This window comes from Prionailurus bengalensis, chromosome F2 (genome assembly GCF_016509475.1).
Source record: "Prionailurus bengalensis isolate Pbe53 chromosome F2, Fcat_Pben_1.1_paternal_pri, whole genome shotgun sequence".
Lineage (NCBI taxonomy): Eukaryota > Metazoa > Chordata > Mammalia > Carnivora > Felidae > Prionailurus > Prionailurus bengalensis.
In genome coordinates, this window is record NC_057353.1 from 22280339 (window position 1) to 22300753 (window position 20415).

General features: G+C 38.7%; 1 protein-coding gene across 1 annotated transcript in view; it reads left to right on the plus strand.

Annotated features, from left to right (window-relative positions):
• The first annotated feature begins 14666 nt into the window (after positions 1-14666).
• Positions 14667-20415, plus strand: part of KCNB2 (potassium voltage-gated channel subfamily B member 2) — a 360887-nt gene continuing 355138 nt past the window's right edge. Inside the window, exon 1 of the mRNA XM_043601193.1 lies at positions 14667-15346. Coding sequence (XP_043457128.1) covers positions 14768-15346 — 579 coding nt within the window. The 5' untranslated portion in view covers positions 14667-14767. The remainder of the gene's footprint in view (positions 15347-20415) is intronic.

Sequence of the window (20415 nt, forward strand, 5' to 3'; positions counted from 1 at the left end):
ATACCCATTTACAATCAACATCAGCCTCCAACTAACCATATATAAACATGCAAACCATCTGTAGCATCCAATGCCTACTTTGATTCAGACGAGTATCTCCCAGGTACATCTGAGTGAAGGGATTTGAATGCACTATGACTTGTTTCCCTCCATTGGAATTGTTCTTTATTGAAGGCATTTCCTTCTTTATATGAAACTGTACAAAATATAAAATATTATACAAATGTAGAACATTATTTTTGTAAGTATCTAATGTGACCTTAAATGCTTTCTCATGCCCACTTTTCCCAGACAGGATTATTTTTTCCTTCCTTCTTTCCTTCCTTTCGTTCGTTCTTTCTTTCTTTTTTCGTTCTCATCCATTTTTTTTTTCTCTATGTCTCCTTCCTCTATTCAGGTTTCTTCCTATATTCATGTCTCCTTTCTAACCTCTAAAATGACACAGACACAACACTGTGTTCTTTAAACAAGTTCTTTACCTTTTGCATATTGATTTCTTTTCTTTTGTGCTTATTTAAAAGAGTTGTTTTCATCAGTTCAGATTATTAACAACAAAAAAACCATATGAAATGATAATAGCTCTTGACATGCCAATTGATATATTTTTGGAGATTTGTCAGATATAATAATTTCATTATGTTACTGTGAAGTTTGGTGCTGGTTGCTTTTTTTTTTTTCCACAGTTGTCATCTAGATAACATTATAGTCACTTTTAATCCTTTGAAAGTTCTCATGTGACTGGATCTCTTGAATTCTTTGTCCTGGTTTTCACAAATGAAAAGCCCTATCTTCCAGTAAGATAATACCAGAATGAGAAGTGGCTTTTAGAAGGCACAGTTCTGAACTATAGCAGTAAAGGAACATTTGAGAAGAGATAGTCCAGCTTTAGTTCTGTTCTCGAGTCTGTATGGCTTAGAACAAATGTGTCTAGGGGCTTCCATGCTAAATGTCCGTTCATAAAATCACAATTATTAATTAGACTACAATTAAATATTAATTTACTTTTGAGATAAATGTCATTTTAAATTTGGAATTCTAGGTTCTTTTTTTCTTCTAAATCTGAGGAGAGCATTTTCATCAGGCTTTATAGAAAGAGCACACATAGAAAGCTTAGATGCTATTAAAGCGTTACTTCTTAAACTTGGCTTCTGGTTTCATTCAGGCCCAGCAAAATACTTAATAATAAACATGGTTTATAATCATACATGTGCAGCTAAAGTAGAACATCGTAGTGAGGGCTTTTCCTTTTTTCTCTTTTTGAAATTAGGGAACCATTGTCTTGTAGGCATTTTATAACTGGAACACAGTGTTTGATATAGTACTCGATATATATGTGTTGAATGAATTAATGAAATAATTCATTTAATGTCTTAATTCATTTAAGACCTCAAAGAGCTTTTAAAATCGCAAATGGTGGCTAAGGCTGCAGCTTCTATAGATGAAGATTCTGTTCTACAAAGCCCCATGAATTACGACATCGGTGTCATTTGCTGGTATTTTATACTTTTTCCTTCCTTCACATCGATGTGTTTAAATTAGGTATAAAGTTTTAATTAGGTGCTAGTTAAAGAAATATTTAAGTCCATAATATTATCTGAGCCTACAAAACAGATGCTGAAAGCACAAATCCAAAAATTCTTGTAATATTCTTTACAGGCAGCCTATGCGCCCCTTGAGAGCAGGGGTGTCCTTCCCCAATTTTGTATTCCCTGCACTCAGTGTATAGTGATAGCCAAGGAACACATTGTTTTGGAAGGAAGGGAGGGAGGGAACAAGAAAGGAATAATGTATCTAAATCAGTAGGTGTTATTTGTAATTTATGATCTTTTCCCATTCTGACCATTACTGGAATAGTAGAAATTATAGATTTATATTGTAGTCAGGATTCATTAATAATTAGGTTCAACTCATCAGTATTTATAGGTTTAGCTGAGTACGAGATAGTTAGATTGCTCTTCACATTTTTTTGTCTTCCACCATTCTAATTTTATATTTATTTTTGGTGCCTTATGGTAGCAAGTTCTAGTAGAAAGAATATAGACTCAGGAACAAAAGAGTTGGTTTCTAGCCCTGGTGCTGAATGGGTCCTGGGAAAATCATTTAAACCCTCTAGTGTTGCCCTTCCAAATGCTATGAATTTTCTATTTTTAAAGCATCTATCTTGACCATAAATCTCAAATACTAAGGCTAATAACATTACTTTTGAAAGTCACTTACTAAAATTTATTTAGTTTAAAAAATTTAGAACTGCAAAAATAGTTGCCAACCCTACCATCTCTATACATAAGAGAATATAACCTTTCATATCTTGTATACATGCCACCTAGGCCAAGGGACAGACATAATGTTATAAGAATTGTTTGAGTTTTCTTCTTATTCTTTTTTTGTTTTTTAATTTTGGAGAGAGAGAGCAAGTGCGTGAGTGGGGGGGAGAGACAGAGAGAGAGAGAGAAAGAAAGAGATCATCCCAAGCGGGCTCCAGGCCCAGCATGGAGCCTGACACGGGACTTGATCCCACAATGCTGGGATCATGACCTGAGCCAAAATCAAGAGTCAGATGCTCAACAGACTGAGCCATCCAGGCGCCCCTGAGTCTTCTTCTTCTATATCGTGCTAAATATTTTTCTCAATATTGGTTCTGTGTTTTCATTTATTTATCATTCTGAGTCATCCAGAATCCTGCCATTCAAAGAAAATTTCCAGCCTATTATGAGGTTAAGGACATGGGGTTTCCATTAAGGTACTGCTGGGTTTGAATCCTGGAACCAGTACTCACTAGTTATGTCATCTTGAACAAGGAACTTATCTTTCTGAGCCTCACTTTCTTTATTTCTAAATGAAAGATAGTAATACCCATCCCTAGATGGGTTGAGAATTAATGAACATTTTCATTCTGAAAATTAAATTTAAGGGATAAGTACAATGGCTGCATATAATAATCACTCAATATGTGATAGATGATAAAAATGGTAATTATTAACAAAATTCACAAAGCAAATGAGATCATAACTTTGGCTTTCCTTCAGATACATCTCCAAGAATATCCCTGCCTTCTAAGAAATACAGTTTCTGCTTATGGACATTTTGACCTTAAGCTGAAATAAAATCCAAATTGCAAATCTGGATTTTATAGCAATAGCTTATTGTACGCTGACATGCTCTTTGCCCATAATCCTGACTACATGAGGCTCGTAAAAGTGAAAAGGAGTGCTTTAAATATCACCATACCTATATCCAATATTATTGATTCATTTTTGGAAGAAAAGAAATTCAGAAAATAATATAACAACATTAAACAAGAACTGGAAAAGGGGCTAAAAGTCCTTAATTTCATCATCCTTAAACAGACTACTCCTTTCAATGAAAACAATAGCTGTCCTTAATTTACGAATATTTTCACCTTTGCTTCAAAGTAGCATTCCTTATTGTACTATCACAACCATACTTTTTACGATTTTTCCACACTGTTTTCCAAAGTATTTATTTCAAGACTGTATCATCTGGTACAAGTCACATGAACTCAAGGCTTCAATCAGTCCATCTGTGGTCCTGAGTTTTCACATTTTTATTTTAGAAAATGTTGATGGAATATGATTAATTCATTTTCCTCATCCAATTGTACTAAATCATATTATTAGCAGTGAATTTAACATTCTAAGTTTCTTAGATACTAGTAGGTCATCTCATCCATCTGCCTTACATTCTTACCATTAATTACTTATTATCATTGTAGCTCCCTAGCATTTTACACAACAGAGACACATGGTAGATTGAGAAAGGGGGCAGGGGCGAGGGGAGGGATATTTATAAAGTGCCATATGCGGATGGATGCTTAATAAATGCTGTTTAATGATCCTCACTGATGACAAGGCTAGATGGGAAACAGTAATTAAAGGGGATGTGGAGATCGATGTCTATAGTTCAGTGAGCCTCCTTCCTTTTCTACTTAACGCACAGAATAAAAACCAAGCATACGATTGCTTATGACACATCCTGATTTTTTAAATTAGTTTCATTAATGAAGGATACGAGTGATTTGTTAGAAACTGTGTTTTCAGGCCAGAAGCTAGAACACATGACAGTATTTTGAATATGCACAGTCTGGAAAGGTACCTTTGGCTGTGGTTACACTGAGTATCCTCAGGTGGATTTTGGCCATAGTCTGCTTTGAGTCTGAAAATGTGGTCACCTATTCATTGTGATTTAAATAAATTGGGAGAGATCTCTGCCTTTCAACTTAAGCTATTTTCCCAACCCAGGTACTGTTCTTCTATTTACATTACTGTCAGGGCATTCCTTTGAGTAAACTTTGCCTCCCTCATATGGTCTTCCCATGGCAGACTTAGAAAAAGAAAAGATCATTGTTGAAGTGTGTAAGCTCATCTTTTGAGAAAAAAAAAATGGAGTCACTAATTCTGATACCTTCTTTTCTCTTCTTTTATTCTTTTATTAGTGGAAATTCAATCACATTGGTTCTTTGGGCTTGCATATTTTTCTTAGGAGTGAGTAGTGTGAGCTGAGAAATAGAAAATTCACTTTTGCAAAATTTCAACTTAAGAAATTGACAAGGGTGAACTTTTTCCTGTTCTTCATTTGTCCAGTGGGAAATGTAGATGAGTAATAGTTACTCAAATCTCATAGAATCATAAAATTTGAGTGATAGAAGGCACTTTGTGGCCATCTTCTCAATCTCTCAGCAGGGCAGGAATTTCTCCGGTGTGTACCTGACAGATGGTCACCTGGCTCTGCTTGAACATTATTACGAGGTCCAGTAGTGTTTTCAGGCAGCATATTCCAATTGGGACAGCAATAATTATTCGAGAGTCTTATTTATTTATCATTTCTTCCCTACATGTTTCCAGAAAAGCTAGCTCTTGTCTGAACCCAGGCCTTGTCAAAATAGGTAAATAAAGGCCAGTAGAACTTCTAAACAAATTGGAAGTCACCAAGATAAACTGATGATGTTAACCAGAACGTTTGACCAAAAAAAAAAAAAAAAAAAGAAAAGAAAAAAGGATAATAATGCCTTGAAGTTCATTATTCACTCATTCATTCATTCTCTTGGATAGTCCAAACATTTGTTAAGCATTTGCATACCAAAGTTGCAAATATCAATAAGAGATGTTCATTACTTTTAAGAACCCACAACCAAGAAGATATTTTCAGTTAAAGCTCACAACACCGTCTTCTCCACTGTGGTTTACATCACAGTTGTAGTTAGTTGCTTGTGTGTTTGTAGAATGCCTACCATGATGTCAGAGACTGTGCCTCAAGCAGAGTAGGGCACATAAATATCTGCTGGATCAATGAATAAAAAGAATGAATAAGCAAATAGCTATGATACAATGATAAAAGCATTATAATATATAGGACAAACTTCTAATCCATTATAGCAGAATAGATTAACTCACCCTAGAACAAGATATTTGTTCTTGACTTTGAATAATGAATAAGATTTTCTCAGATGGAGGGGTACCTGGGTGGCTCAGTCAGTTAAGCATCCAACTTTGGCTCAGCTCATGAACTCATGGTTTATGGGTTCCAGCCCCACGTCGGACTGTATGCTGTCAGCGCGGAGCCCGCTTTGGATCCTCAACCTGCTCTCTTTCTGCCCTTCCCGTGCTCTTGCTCTTTCTCTCTCAAAACTAAACATTAAAAAAAAAAGCGTTTTATCAGAGAATTTGGAAAAGAGCATTTCATTCATGAAGGTCATATTGGATTTGGGGAGTGGCAGGTAATATGAGGTAGCTGGAATGAATATGATTTTTAAATAAATGTTAAGTAGGGGCGCCTGGGTGGCTCAGTCAGTTGAGTGTCCGACTTCGGCTCAGGTCATGATCTCACGGTCCGTGAGTTCGAGCCCCGCGTCGGGCTCTGTGCTGACCGCTCAGAGCCTGGAGCCTGTTTCAGATTCTGTGTCTCCCTCTCTCTCTGACCCTCCCCCATTCATGCTCTGTCTCTCTCTGTCTCAAAAATAAATAAACGTTAAAATAAATAAATAAATAAATGTTAAGTAAGATATAAATCTAATCATTCACTTTTTCATTCAACTAATCTCATTGTGGCTCTACTTCATGCCAGACACTTGGGCTACAATGGTGAATAAAATGAGACTTGATCCCTGCCTTCAAGGAACTTAGAGTCTAATAAAGAAGATGGATATTAGTCAATAATCAAAATACTCATCCCAATGAATATGAAACGGCTGTTGTGACAAGTGCCACATGTAAAAGGCACCTAATTCTATATGTTCTTAAAATAGGGTTATTGCATAATCAAGGTAATTGGGGGATGCTATCTATGATGTGATTCTTGAATTGATTTCTGAAGGTGAAGAAGGGAGAGAGTAGAAGGTGTCCAAATTCCCTGTGGTAGAAGGAGGGTACACATTAAAAAAATGAAGGGAAAAGCTAGAACCATGAGAGGGAGCAAGGTACATGATAGAACTGCAGAAAGAAGTAGAGGGCAGACCTTGCAGTCTTTGTATGTAGCTTGTCTTTATGTGGAGAGTGGGAGGCATGGAAACATCTTCTACAAGAGATGACTCCAGTCTGCTGGTGTTGGGGCTGCAGTATACAGGACTGACTGAGGGGTCCGGAGGTGGTTATCATGAAAAATGGCACCAGGAAAGCAGAGGCAATGAAAAAACGAATTCTGTGAAGTTCACCTTTCTTCATAAGAATACAATCAAGTTGCCTGGCTACAGCCATTACCCTTTTAAGGGTGCCCTTTAAATGAACAATATATAGGAAATAACACATCTCAACTTTTAGTGGAGTTTGAATCAATATTTTGACATGGAGGCAGACAAAGAAATAAAAGCTTTTAAAAACTTTGTCTAGAAGGTGGAAAGCAAAGAATAATGAGGCGGGGACGTAATGGAAAGAGACTTATGTAGGCATTTATAGATCTGGATTCTAGTCTAAATATAGCAACTACCAGAGAGAGAGCTCAACCAAGTCACATGACCTCATTGGATCTCAGATTTGAAACCTGGAAATAAAGAATTGGACCAGATCATATACAAGCTCCCTTCTGCCACACTTTGTGATTCTAGTCTCCAAATATGAGGGGATATAAAGTATGGTATAATGTTTAGGCCATAGAGACTCATCTCAAACCAGACTTAGTATTTGAGCTCTTAATAAAAACCACATTGCCTGTAATGTGTTTGATTAGGGAGAAGTAAGGGAGTGGAATGTAATTGGAAAGTGTAGTTTTGCTATTAAATGGAATTCAACTGAGAGAAACATTCCTTGTCAAGAGTGTTACTAGTGAACGTTCCAGACCAATCATTACATGATCTAAAAGCTAATTTTGATGGAAGACACCTAACAAAATGTTCAAATCCTATCCAAATTGCATGAACATTTTTTTACTTGGTTTTATAGAGGCTAAATCTAACTTACAGATGCCAAACACCCAGATGGCATATGAAATTTAAGTCCGTCACCCAAACTGAAGATTGCATCATCCACATGGAACAGCAGGTAGCAGCTGAAGTTTGTGATTTTTATCAGGAGGTCACAGGGTGGCCCAGCCTCGTTTTTATTTCTTTCAGTGGCACGACACCAGTGGTTTCTCTGTTGGTTGCCCTTTTTATTTTTCTCATTGCCTTTCATCTTATTTATCCCATTCACTGCATTGTGACTCTGGGAAGACTTTTCCAGGAGGAAACATTTAAAAGGACACATCTTGGGCCCCAACGTAAAGGGCACTTTTACTTTCATAATAGTAAATCTTCCACCAGCTGAATGGCTGAATGCGCCCATGAAAGTTTTAGCCTTTTTTGTGTGTTTGGAAATACAGTGAGAATTTTCAAGCCACAGCTATACCTTGTAGTTTATAAGTGGTCCAAGATGCATTATAATAACAGTGTTATATTTTCCAAAGTAGGGAAGCATTTTTTTTTGTCAGCTATGTCTTATAAAAAGCCATATTTTCTAGGGGCGCCTGGGTGGCGCAGTCGGTTAAGCGTCCGACTTCAGCCAGATCACGATCTCGCGGTCCATGAGTTCGAGCCCCGCGTCAGGCTCTGGGCTGATGGCTCAGAGCCTGGAGCCTGTTTCCAATTCTGTGTCTCCCTCTCTCTCTACCCCTCCCCCGTTCATGCTCTGTCTCTCTCTGTCCCAAAAATAAATAAACGTTGAAAAAAAAATTAAAAAAAAAGCCATATTTTCTAAAGGCAAACCTAGTGTTTTACTGTCTAATTGTAGCAAACATATATATATATATATATGTTTAAACATATATATATGTTTAAATAATTAGATTATATATATATATAATCTAATTATTTAAATAGTTCTCAGTCCTGATGAAGAAAAATCATATTATGTCTCTAAATAAAATAATTTATTTATAAATTTGGTTATTCAGAGACATCTGTGCTATTGAAAGTGCTCATATTGCATATTCTACTTATTACTTGTCTTTTCCCCTTCTTACTGCAACACAATGCTTCCTCTGACCACTGAAAGCAAAGCTTTTATGATTTTGTTTGAGTGTATCTAAAAAAAGCATCGGTTATATCAAGGATAAAAGTCCTGGATTTTTTTTAAACTAAGGACTAAAGAGTTGTGCTAAAGTCGAGGAACATACTGATATTAGCAGCTTTTGATTGCAGGAAAGAAATGCCACCTTTCACCATTCTGATGACAAGGACAGTGTTTCAGTTATTAGTAGAACTTGACATATTAAAAACCAATAAACACCATGAAATTCATTAGTATTTCTGGCCAGGTTCTAAAGTAATTCAGCAGGTTTGTTGAATTTCTTAGGACAGGTGAGCTTCTAGGACCTTACTTTAAAGTACTATCTTTCTTAAACAAATTTGATTTGCTTTTAACTTGTTATAATTTTATTTTTCATTGGTAAATCCTGGAAATACTTTAAAAATTTTCAGCAAGTTCTAACATTTTTTTAAAAAAGAAGCATTGATGGGGGTGCCTGGGTGGCCCAGTCGATTAAGCATCCGACTCTTGATTTCAGCTAAGTTCACGATCTTGCAGTTCATGAGTTCAAGCCCTGCATCAGGCTCTGCGCTGACAGTGCAGAACCTGCTTGCAATTTTCTCTCTCTCCTCTCTTTCTGCCCACCCCCCACTCACTCTTGCTCTCAATCAAAATAAAATAAACTTAAAAAAATAAATAAATAAAAATAAAGCATTGATTACATTTTCAACTAATATGGTGCCTTTCTCTTTGGATATCTACCACAAATTACAAATCAACTTTGTGGCTCTCTGAAACAGAAATAGCCGTTACAAAAAAAGATGCATTTACTACATAACACCATACATGAAAATTGGAGAAAATGCTTTAGAGCATTTAGAGCATATAGAGAGAGTGATTTAGACTTTAAGGTCGCAGAGCTATTGTGTGCAAATGACTGCTCCATGTGTATTAGCAACACAGAAATGAAATGTTAAACATCACTTAGAACTTTAGAAAGATTTGCTTTTCTTCTTCACAGGATCACACATAGGACTTATCCTGCCTTGCTACCCTGAGGAAGTGTCAAGTATATGACATAATGGTAGTATTTTTGAGAATACAGTTACCCCCCCACAGCCACAACCTGGAGTCTCAAGCTGTAATTACGATGCCATGATCAGAAAGTTGTGTTTTAGGTTTGGCCCTGAACGGGTGGCAGTATAATTTTACGCTGCTGGTAAGAGCACAGTGCAGCTGTGCAAAACGAGAATGTTTGTTGTTGTTTATTGTTTAAAGAGTCGCTTTTTTCTCTAACAGACTAATGAAGGGAATTTTAGTACATTTGCACTGGTCGACTGATTGTTGCAAGCTTGACTTTCAGTTGATCAAATGAGGTGAAATAAATCAACAAACTGCCAAAAGAAAAATTTGCTTAGATTTTGCCCATGAAATAAAAATGTCTTCAGTTTCTAACGTAAGTTCTGTACAGTGGCCTAACATCTATATCGTTTAAACATTGAATTATTATATTTTATATTATACTTATATGCTAACTTTAATTAGATGATTAACTTTTATGGAGTAAAATTATTATGATAGACATAATTTCACTTATAAAACTAAATGTGAAAAAAACATCGCATCATATCCATTTTAATTACTAAAATTAAAAACCTAAATTCTTTAAGCTCTTAAGAGTGTCAAGACACAGTACCTAACCCAGAGGGAACTGGCAGGTTCATTGTGAGAAGTAAGATAAATATAGCAGAAAAGAATGTAGATGAAAAATGAAAACTCAAAATATAGAAATTTAAACACTAAATAAAAGACGTGAAACTTTTATGATGGTCTGAAGGTATTTTCAACCTCTGGTAAACATGAAAGAGTTCTTGAAATATGGAGACGATATTTTTTTTAAAAACTTTTTTTTAAGAAGCTGGGCAGGAAAAGTCTTCACTAACTCTAAAGTAGTATGATGTGTTTACTTTTAGCTAAACTGAAGATGGTGATTGGAGCAGAGGGCGGTAGAGGTCATGGAATCATAGCGGGAGGAAAGATTAGCCAAGTGTCATAGGATATTAATGACTTGTAGGCATAAAATGCCATTGTTTAGTGGTGGAAACAAGTCCAACCAGAAAGATGAGGGGGAGACAGAAGGTCAGCCCAACTGTACCCAGCGGTCCTGAGCCTCAGAGCAGAGCCTTGTGCAGTTTCATACAACTTCCCATACAAAGCAGCTCAATTTAGATGTTCTTCTCTTCTTCTGGATAGAGATGTGGCATTTTCAGCTCAGGAGGATTTCATATTAAGGAGATAGAAACAAGTTTGCAAATATAGTAAAACCTTGGTTTGCAAGCATAATTTGTTCTAGAAACATGCTGGTGATCCAAAGCACTCCTATTTCAAAGTGAATTTCAAGAACCATTGGCTCAGCTGTGATCACGTGATGTTGTTTAGCATCGCGTCCAGCTGGTAATACAAGACATTATTTTTTTCATCAAGTTAAAACGTGTTAGAAATGTTTGCTCATCTTGCAGAGCACTCACAGAACAAGTTACTCGCAATCCAAGGTTTTACTGCATATAGTTTGGTTTTGAGGTTGGTCAAAGGATCTGAGGGTAGAAAAAGTGAGGGAACAAGACTGGAACAGCGGGAGAGGAATGGAAGAAAAAGATAAGCAGCCCGTGGGGAAACAGAGACAGGAAAGTGGGAGGGAAAAAGTGCAGAGAAACAAAGAGAAGGGAGAATGACAGGCAGGCGAGCAAACAGAAAGGCTCAGTGCATTTCAGAGGTACTGTGCTCTGCATTTGACTTGAACTGTGGGCTCCAAATGCAACCATTTGTTTTCTACTGTTATTCTGAAAGCTTGATGAATTCAACACCATTCACAGCTCTTCAACTGCTTGAGAACTTCTGTCCTCGAGCCTCCATTCCTCATCAGGCAACAAGCAGAACATTCTGGCAAGGGAAAAGAAAAACTTAACCACTGTAACAGTAATCAGAGTCTTAAGAAAATTAAGTCTTAAGAAAATCAAATCAGTGGGTCACATTCTCTCATCCTAAGTTGCTCTACCCCTGCTTTGAAGATGGGGCATTGAATTTCAGCTGTCTTTTATAGTAGGATTTGCAATCGACACTGGATTTCCTATAATAGAAAGATTTTGAACTGTAAAAAAAGATATTTTGAAATATGTCTTATGATCTCCCTTCACTTGAGACATACAAACTACAAAAAGGAAATTCACTCTAAATCATGTGTGAAATTAGCTGAGAAAAATGGTAACTGTGAAATAACATTTATACGTTTAGTAAAGCCTTTTACAAGATAGCACGTCACACTAAACCCCTGACCATGAACATGAGATGTTTGTATCAATGTTGGAGTCTGTTCTCACTCTTTCCGGGAAACCTCCGATTCTGATATTCTAGTCAGTTCCAAAACTGTTTATCTTTTTCATATTAGTGTAAGACATGATATTTCAGAAAGAGTAAATTCATTTTACCTTTATTTGTAGCCAGTTAAAAACGGATTAGCCTTTGTGTATTATTCATGTGGTCTGTTCACATAATCTTTATGGATTGCTGAGATGTCATTGCATTTGCCACCCAGTTATTTAGTGCAGAACAGACATTCCGATTTGCTACCGGAACTGCCCATCTCTAATATTTTTAATTGTTTTCCCTGATCCTAATATTGTTGCTCAATTTTTTGTATGTGTATATATACACATTCTTTTGTCACCCGAATACACGGTTTGGGCATGGGCATTGATAGCATCAAGGATACATGCTGTGAGGTGCCTATCATGTGCAGGTACAGTGCAGGTACAGAAAAGGTGGGGCCAACATTTCCTCGCCTTACAGAAACCAAACTTAAAATGAGAAATACAGATTTTCTTACTCTGTTCAGATCTACCGCCCTGTAGTGAGCACTTCACCTAAACCAGCTCACTGAGTCATCATAATACTGCCTGTGATACTGTAGATACTGTTATCCTCATTTTGTAGAGTAAGAAATTGAGACTCGGAGAATTTAAGTGATTTACCCAGTCATTGTGGCTCTTCTTTATTTTTGTAAAAATAGGTATTTTGGGGACCTGAGATGAAAGTGTGTATTTATCTACTCAAAATATTTCTGTCACTATGTAGTTGAAAAAACTCTCAAGTCAACTGTATTTATTGGCCATATATGAAATACTTCTTATATAGTCCATCTACTTTTTTTCCCACAAATATGACTTGTTTTCATTTGAGAGGATACTTGGCTTCCAGATGGAGAAATAAATTCAACTCACAGGAGTGGAGAAATCAGAGACATTGCAGACATTGGTGTGTATCTTAAAAGAGAGTTCTAATTATAAGGACCTCTTAAATCTGAGAGTTTTTCCCTTTGGTATAAAGGCATTGACTGTGAAACATGGTGTTTTGCATTACAATTGGTGTTTTGGAGGTATTGCTTGAAACTCCATGATTTTCTGCAAAAACATTACAGGGGCAGATCAAATAAGAAGATGCTTGCTGCTGCAGATCAAAATAATAGATCAACAAGAGGGAATACTAGAGCAGTAGTGTCTTAAAGAATTAGGAGAAAAGAGCTGTGGAACAAAAGACTACAAACACAAACACATACACACGCACACACACACACACATTCTGACATATACTATGCACACACAAATATATACATACACAACATGTAAATAAACGCATTTTAGGCAAGTGATTCAAATAACCCCATTTATGCATTTTTCTGGCCATATACATTAGCCCTACTTGGTCTTTTGTCAGCTGTTTTGTGGAAAACAAAGAATTGATCCATTATTTAACATTTATTAAACCCTCACAATCTATGAGCACTGTGCTTCAGTGACCAGGATACAACAGACAGATACTTTTTGTCTTTAAGAATTCCCCATGTCCTGTGGGAAAGGTATTATTGCAGTGGTATGATGACATAGAAGTGACATTCACAGAGCTTCATGATCCTAGAGGAGGGATATCATGGAGGCCTTTTTTGGAAGATATGATGTCTGAAATGGGTCTTGAAGAGGAAACAGCAGTTAGTCAAAAGGAAATGGGAGGGGTGCCTGGGTGGCTCAGTTTGTTAAGCATCTGACTTTGACTCAGGTCATGATCTCCCGGTTCCTGGTTTCGAGCCCCACATGGGGCTCTGTGCTGACAGCTCAGAGCCTGGAGCCTACTTCGGATTCTGTGTCTTCTCTCTCTCTCTCTCTCTCTCTCTCTCTCTCTCTCTCTCTCTGCCCCTCCCTTGCTCACTCTTTCTCTCAAATAAGTAAATAATAACAAAAACCAAAAGGAAATGGGAAAGCTAGAAGCCCTTGCAGGACACAGCATGAAGAAAGTTCCAGGAACTTGAGACAGAAGGATGTGTGTAGTCTGGGATTGCTGGAATATAGTGATGAAGGAGAGATGAGAGGTGAGGGTGGAGAGGTAGGCCAGATCTAATAAGGCTAACTGAAATTTTATACTGCTGAGAATGATGAGCCTTTGTAGGATTTAAAGCATGGGAAGGTCAAGTTTGTATCTTAGCAGATCATTCTGGTAGCTGTATGGAGAATGGTTTTTAGGTTGACAACACCAGAGTTTGGGATCCAGTTTAGGAAGCTGTTGTAGAATTGTAGGCAAGAGATGCTGAGGGTTTGAACCAAAATCATGGTTCAAGGGTGACAGGCACTGGGTAATGGTAGTGGAGTGCTTAAGCAATGTTTAGAAGGTATGGTTGGTTAAGGCCTGGTGCTTATTAGGATGTAGACACATGGATTAGGATTTCTCAGAGTTTAGCTGGGATAGCTGGGTGTGGGTATGAGGAGAGCCAGAAATCTGAAATGGAGAAGGGACAGGAACTGGTGGGCAGGTTGGAGGTGTGGTCAGTTTAGTTCAAGGTGTTTGTGGTTCATCTAGAATGAGCTGTTCAACACAGATATTTGAGCCTAGAGCTTGAGAAAGTGGTCTCTGGTGATAAATTTGGGAGTTGCCAACCTCTAGATGTATAAAATCAAATGCACAGCCTCTTCTGTGTGTGTAGTGCATTGTTTTGCCTTTTCCTCTTTTCTCCTATCTTAAGGCAAAGATTCCTATCTCCATCAATACGTGGTAATTAATACCATATATACCTCCTGGTTGTGCACAAACAACAAAGCGATCCCAGAGAATGGGAAATGCCTTAGGAAAGTGGAAGTAACTGAGTGATTGTTGCTTTTTTCCAGTTGTGTCGGTGGACATGCCTGCCTCAGAGGGATATCACTTCAGCTGACCCTCCCACAGCTCAGACTTTTTGAGGATCCTGGCTGTGTGGCTTTGCCCGGTTCAAAATGGCAGAAAAGGCTCCCCCTGGCTTAAACAGGAAGACTTCAAGATCAACGCTCTCCCTTCCGCCGGAACCTGTGGACATCATCAGGAGCAAGACGTGCTCGCGGAGGGTGAAAATCAACGTGGGGGGCCTCAACCACGAAGTGTTGTGGAGAACGTTGGACCGGCTGCCGCGGACGCGCTTGGGGAAGCTCCGGGACTGCAACACGCACGAGAGCCTCCTGGAGGTGTGCGACGACTACAACCTCAGTGAGAACGAGTATTTCTTTGACCGGCATCCGGGGGCCTTCACTTCCATCTTAAATTTCTACCGGACGGGGAAACTCCACATGATGGAAGAAATGTGTGCGCTCTCTTTTGGCCAGGAGCTCGATTACTGGGGGATTGATGAGATCTACCTGGAGTCCTGCTGCCAAGCCAGGTATCACCAAAAGAAGGAGCAGATGAACGAAGAACTGAGGCGGGAGGCCGAGACGATGCGAGAGCGGGAGGGAGAAGAGTTTGACAACACCTGCTGCCCGGAGAAAAGGAAGAAGCTCTGGGACTTGCTGGAGAAGCCTAACTCGTCCGTGGCTGCAAAGGTATGAAAAGCGGGGCGTTGCTTCCCTGTGTGTGGTCAGAAAGGTGTTGCCTACTTCCCAGAGAGCGCGATTGTCTTCGTTTTAGGTGTTATGTGGCTACAGGGTGAAAGACACTTTCCAGAAGCTTAGAGACTCAGAGTTATTCTTCCCATGTAATGTCATCCGATGGCATTGCTCTTTCTTAAATATGGTTATTGGGTAGGAACAGGCCTGGGCAACAGAGGCTTTGGAAGGGTTCTGGTTTCCATGGCGCTGTGTGGTGGTGGTGGCTAGAGTTCGAGGAGACAGCCCTCACTGGGGCCATCACATGCAGAGTCCTGCAGAAGGCTGGGGCCTGGGCCCCTTCGATAGAGGCACGGTGCTGTCACTGAGGGTGTAGGAGGTGACTCCTGGCCTGGTTCTTTAGAGGATCATGGTAAAGAGAGAGTATGGCCCAGTGTTGTTGAGAGGGCTGCAGGAGCAGGGTGGTCCATGCGTGAGGAAGAGGCCATCTTATGAAGCTGTGCAAGGTCACGCAAAGTCAGTGTCCAGAATGCATCCGTTTACCTCCCTTGTGAGGTCTACTCTGACAATAATGTTTCCTACTGTTGGTGTATCGTTTTTTTTCCACAACTGAGGCATTACTCTACCTCAGAGTTCATCCTGTTTGCTTAAAATGAAGGTAAATTCATGTTTCCACTGTGCCTGCTTATGTCTAGATCTCAGAGTAAGTTTGTTTTGTTTTGCCATGAATTGCAGCATTTAATTCAAATGCATGATTCTGTTTGTCTAATTTTATTTAGAGCTTTGGGGGTTAGTGCAAACTGATTTTCATCCCATATATTTAGTACTGTATTGCAATATGAATAATGAATAAAGTGTCAAGAGTCATCTTTAGCTGCAGAAGCATAGTATTGGTATTTTGTGCATAATAGATGAAAATGGAATGTGGAATAGAGAAAAGAAAAATAGCAGAAAAACGTGTCATCATATGAATTCTTTGAATTACTTAGAATTTTTTCAATTATTATTTCTTAAAAACAGTAAAGATTATGGAAGTACAATAGGCCATATGCACCATTTGGCTGGAAATTAAGATCCTGTCTGATAATCTACAACATGTAAATAGTGTATACAAATGAACTGAATGCGGATGGTCATAAAACCGCCTCTGCATTGTTTGATATGCCTAGTTTTGCATCTTGTTTTCTTCTAGAGGTGTTTTACCTTGTGGCCAGGACATGGAAATAAGTGAAATAAAATACAGTTCTGTTGTACACGATGAGGAGAATGCACATCTTACAGCAAATGGACAGATTGCAACTAGGTCTTTTTGTAGTTATGAATAATTTGTTTTCTTTTATCTGTAAGAAAGAAATAGATGTGCTACACTTGTGGGTTTTGGTTGAGAAAGGTTACTGCTCTTTGTAGCATCAAATATTAGGTTGCATATTTGAGTCACTGCTAAAAGTATGGAGTGAATTTTGAAGATGAATGAGATTGTTTGGAGGTGTTAAATGAACTCTTTCAAGCCTGTAAGCAATTGAGGTCAAAATCATTGTTCCATCAAATGTTCCAGAGGGTGGTAGCCAAATATGTAAAAATAAGCAACTAAATCACAGAAAATTTGAAGGTTAATACGGCTTATTTGCTTACAACAACATTATTAACAATTAGGTACTGTTAATAGAAAAAATCTTAAGGTACACACATTTGTTTTTCTGAAGAATTTCTATTAAGGATAGAATAGGGTCAATAACCTGATTTCCCAGATGAGGGAGTTCATTTAATGCCTAAATTTTAGACAGCCATCTCTTCATCTCTAAGAAGGTAACGTTGATAATGGCCTATTACATTATGCTATTATATACCCCTACGCATCAGATAGATTGTTGAAACTTGCTTCAAATTAGATATCAGATAAGATATCTACCTACACTTTATACCTAGCAGCTAAGGACATTGTTTTGGAAATTTTAATGTAGTTATAAATAATAAATTTGTTTCCGAATTATTAATCAAGCTAAGCAAATCTTTGCTAACCTGCGTAGATTCTTTACTAAACTTTCATAAAGGGTTTGTATTTGTTTATTTAAATATCTACATTTTCCTCTCTGAATGGAGAAACATTATGGAAGTTATTTACATTTGATTATATGGTAGTTTAGTGAAAATATTGTTCATTTGTCTGAGGTTTGGAACCTTTTAAAAACAGCTCTGCACGATGTCTTATATAAACCACTACCTTTTCCTGTACTCTTCTCAAATCATATAACTTGTTATTTCTCTAGAATAATTCGTGGTGAGGTGAGTGCTATGTGTGAATAGTATTTTTACAACTTAGGAACAGTTTGTTTTGTTAAAACTGCAGTAGGATAATACTCCAGCCCTCACTGTTTGTGTGATGGGTACATCAGGATCCTGCTTATACTATGAAGCTCTTGGTTGGAATGCTTGGAATCTATGTGTTTTTCCTGACTTGCTCAGGAGGTGAGATATCTTTGGAGGAGAATCTGTTCACCTTGTGATTACCATGATTGCTTGTTCAGTTTGATAATTCAGTTGAACATATATAGAATTCTCTTTGTGGGTTACACACATTAAAGTGAACATGTAGAGGGGCATCTGGGTGGCTCAGTTGATTAAGCGTCCAACTCTTGATTTCAGTTCAGGTCATGACGTCACTGTTCCCAGGATCAAGCCCCATGTGGGGCTCTGAGTTGACAACATGGAGCCTGCCTGGGATTCTCTCTCTCTTCTCTCTCCCTCCCTCTCTCTCTCTCTCTCTCTCTCTCTCTCTCTCTCTCTCTCCCTGTGCCTCCCCAGCTCTCACACACATATGCTCTCTCTCAAAATAAATAAACATTAAAAAAATAATAAAATGGACATGTAGAAAGACACACTCTTTTCTTCAGAATTTAAAAAATAATCTCTTAGCTTAAACAGGTATTGCATATCCTTGAAAGTGGTGTTTTTTTCTCTTTTGGTTTCTCTGTATTTTATAATTAATATTTCTGTAGTAAAGAAAGTTTAAAAGTTATGAGTTTACTTACCAAATCCCTGGCATAAAAGGAAGAACTTGACCTTTTATGTCAAATATTCCACAATAGGTTAAAATATCTATTCAGTGACATGGAATAAATACTCCATAATCACTGCAGTTATCATGCCATAATCCATGCTGTGTGCATCCACTGTGATACACAGCATCACAAGGCCCATTGACCTGTTGTATTTTGTCTTTGGGCATGACCCTGAAGGTAACAATTTGGCTGTTACAGAACATTCTTCCTGGTGTCACTTCTATTAATTGAACTTTGTAGTACAGTAATCACTGACAACCATGCCAAAGCAGAGTTCAGAAGGATGGTATATTTTAAATGTCTATATTTAACAAATAGACATTTTTACACATACACAGCATAACATGGAATAGAATTGTACTTTTCACAAAATAATAACAGGGCTAATAGAAATTGTTATTTCATAGTTTCCTGTGGTGTGGTATGATCTGGTACTGGACACGAGCTTATATCTGTATGATGGACTTTGTGTTCTTTCGGTCTCATTAGTCAAGTACCTGGGTAACTGAATCCCCTTGCATAGAGACAGGGGACAAAATTTAACCTTGAGGCTGTTTGTGAATGTAGGACCCACCAACTGGATGTATGGGATGGTTGGCCCAAATCTCCGCATTACCATGACATGGAATCCTGGTGCTGGCATGCGTTTCATGGGAATGTGCAAGGGGAGAAGATGGGCCTTGCTGGCTGCCAGTTTCCTGGGCAGTGAATTGGAATTAGACTTGATCCTGTGCCTCTTCCAGCCCTGGGCAATTTAGGCAGCCTCTGCCTTGGAAACATTTTTCTCCCTTCTCTTTGGCCTTTTCCCAAATGGACTGCAGGAGCTGTTCTCCTTTAGATTTTGCACTAGAGAAACTTTAGTCCAAGAGGTGTTTGAAAGCATTTAAGGGAGGTGGGTCCTATGGCAGGTGGTATTGGCAGCCTTTGGGATGAAACAATAGCCAACAAGGAGCATGGCCCACCTGAGAGCCGAAAGGAAAGAGGCTCAGTACTATACAGTGCCTTCACTTTAGATACCTGAAGAAGGTCAAGGACAAAGGAAGTCAGCTGTCTTCAGGCAAAGCCAGTTAGGAAACGGCTGAGCCTTTGGAGGCAAGCGTCAGCCAGGGCACATAGGTGTATGTGGTGCTCAGGACAATGCCGGCCAACAGACCCATCTCAAGAGTCAGGTCAGGAAGCTGGACGATAAGCAGCTCTTATTTGATAAGGACAGTGTTAAGGCTGCAGAAAGATATTTCTGTTCATCTGAACAAGTGCAGTGAGAGCCACCCAACAACCCTGTTGGGCAGGGTTCAAGGTCGAGTGGGGGCAGGGCACCGCTTATCATCTGCTTCCCCTTCTCACTTTTCCTATGTATCTACAGCCACCACTTACTTACCTAAGGATTCCTCCCTCATCCTCTTATGTTGTTCTCTCCTTCTCCATCCTGCCTCCTTGCCTCCTCCCTTCCTTCCTCTCTCCACTGCTCCCTCTACCTCCTCCCCCAGGAAAGGGAAGCAGATTGACTAGAGAATTATTTCTCAACCTTTTTTTGTTAATGGCCCCCCCTGCGGAGAAAAATTAAGTTAAATTTAAATTCTCCCTAAAGACAGAAACTAAATACTAAGGAATAAGATTTTGTCAGGTAGGGTGGAGCTTGGAGAGCTACAGACTATTGTAATATCTAAGATGTTTTTTTACCCTTGCCCACAAGGACCAATTTTCTCCCTTTGGCAGTGACATTGATCCCATGGAGAATGCATGCAACAGGAGAAAGGAGACTGTGTTTCCCGCCTCCAGCTCATTACCTCCACACATGACCTTCACCACATGACCTTCACCATTGGCATGGCACAGCACGGCACCTAAAGCAGGCGTGGGAAGGACTGGGAGACCATAGACAGTTTTGGGTCAAGAGGGAGGCCAGTAGTAGCAGATGAAGAGAGTCCGTCCCTGGAACTCCAGCTCTCTGGAGAGCCAGAGGTCAAAGTTCTGAGTTTCTACCTTCTAACTGAATTAGAGTGTGGG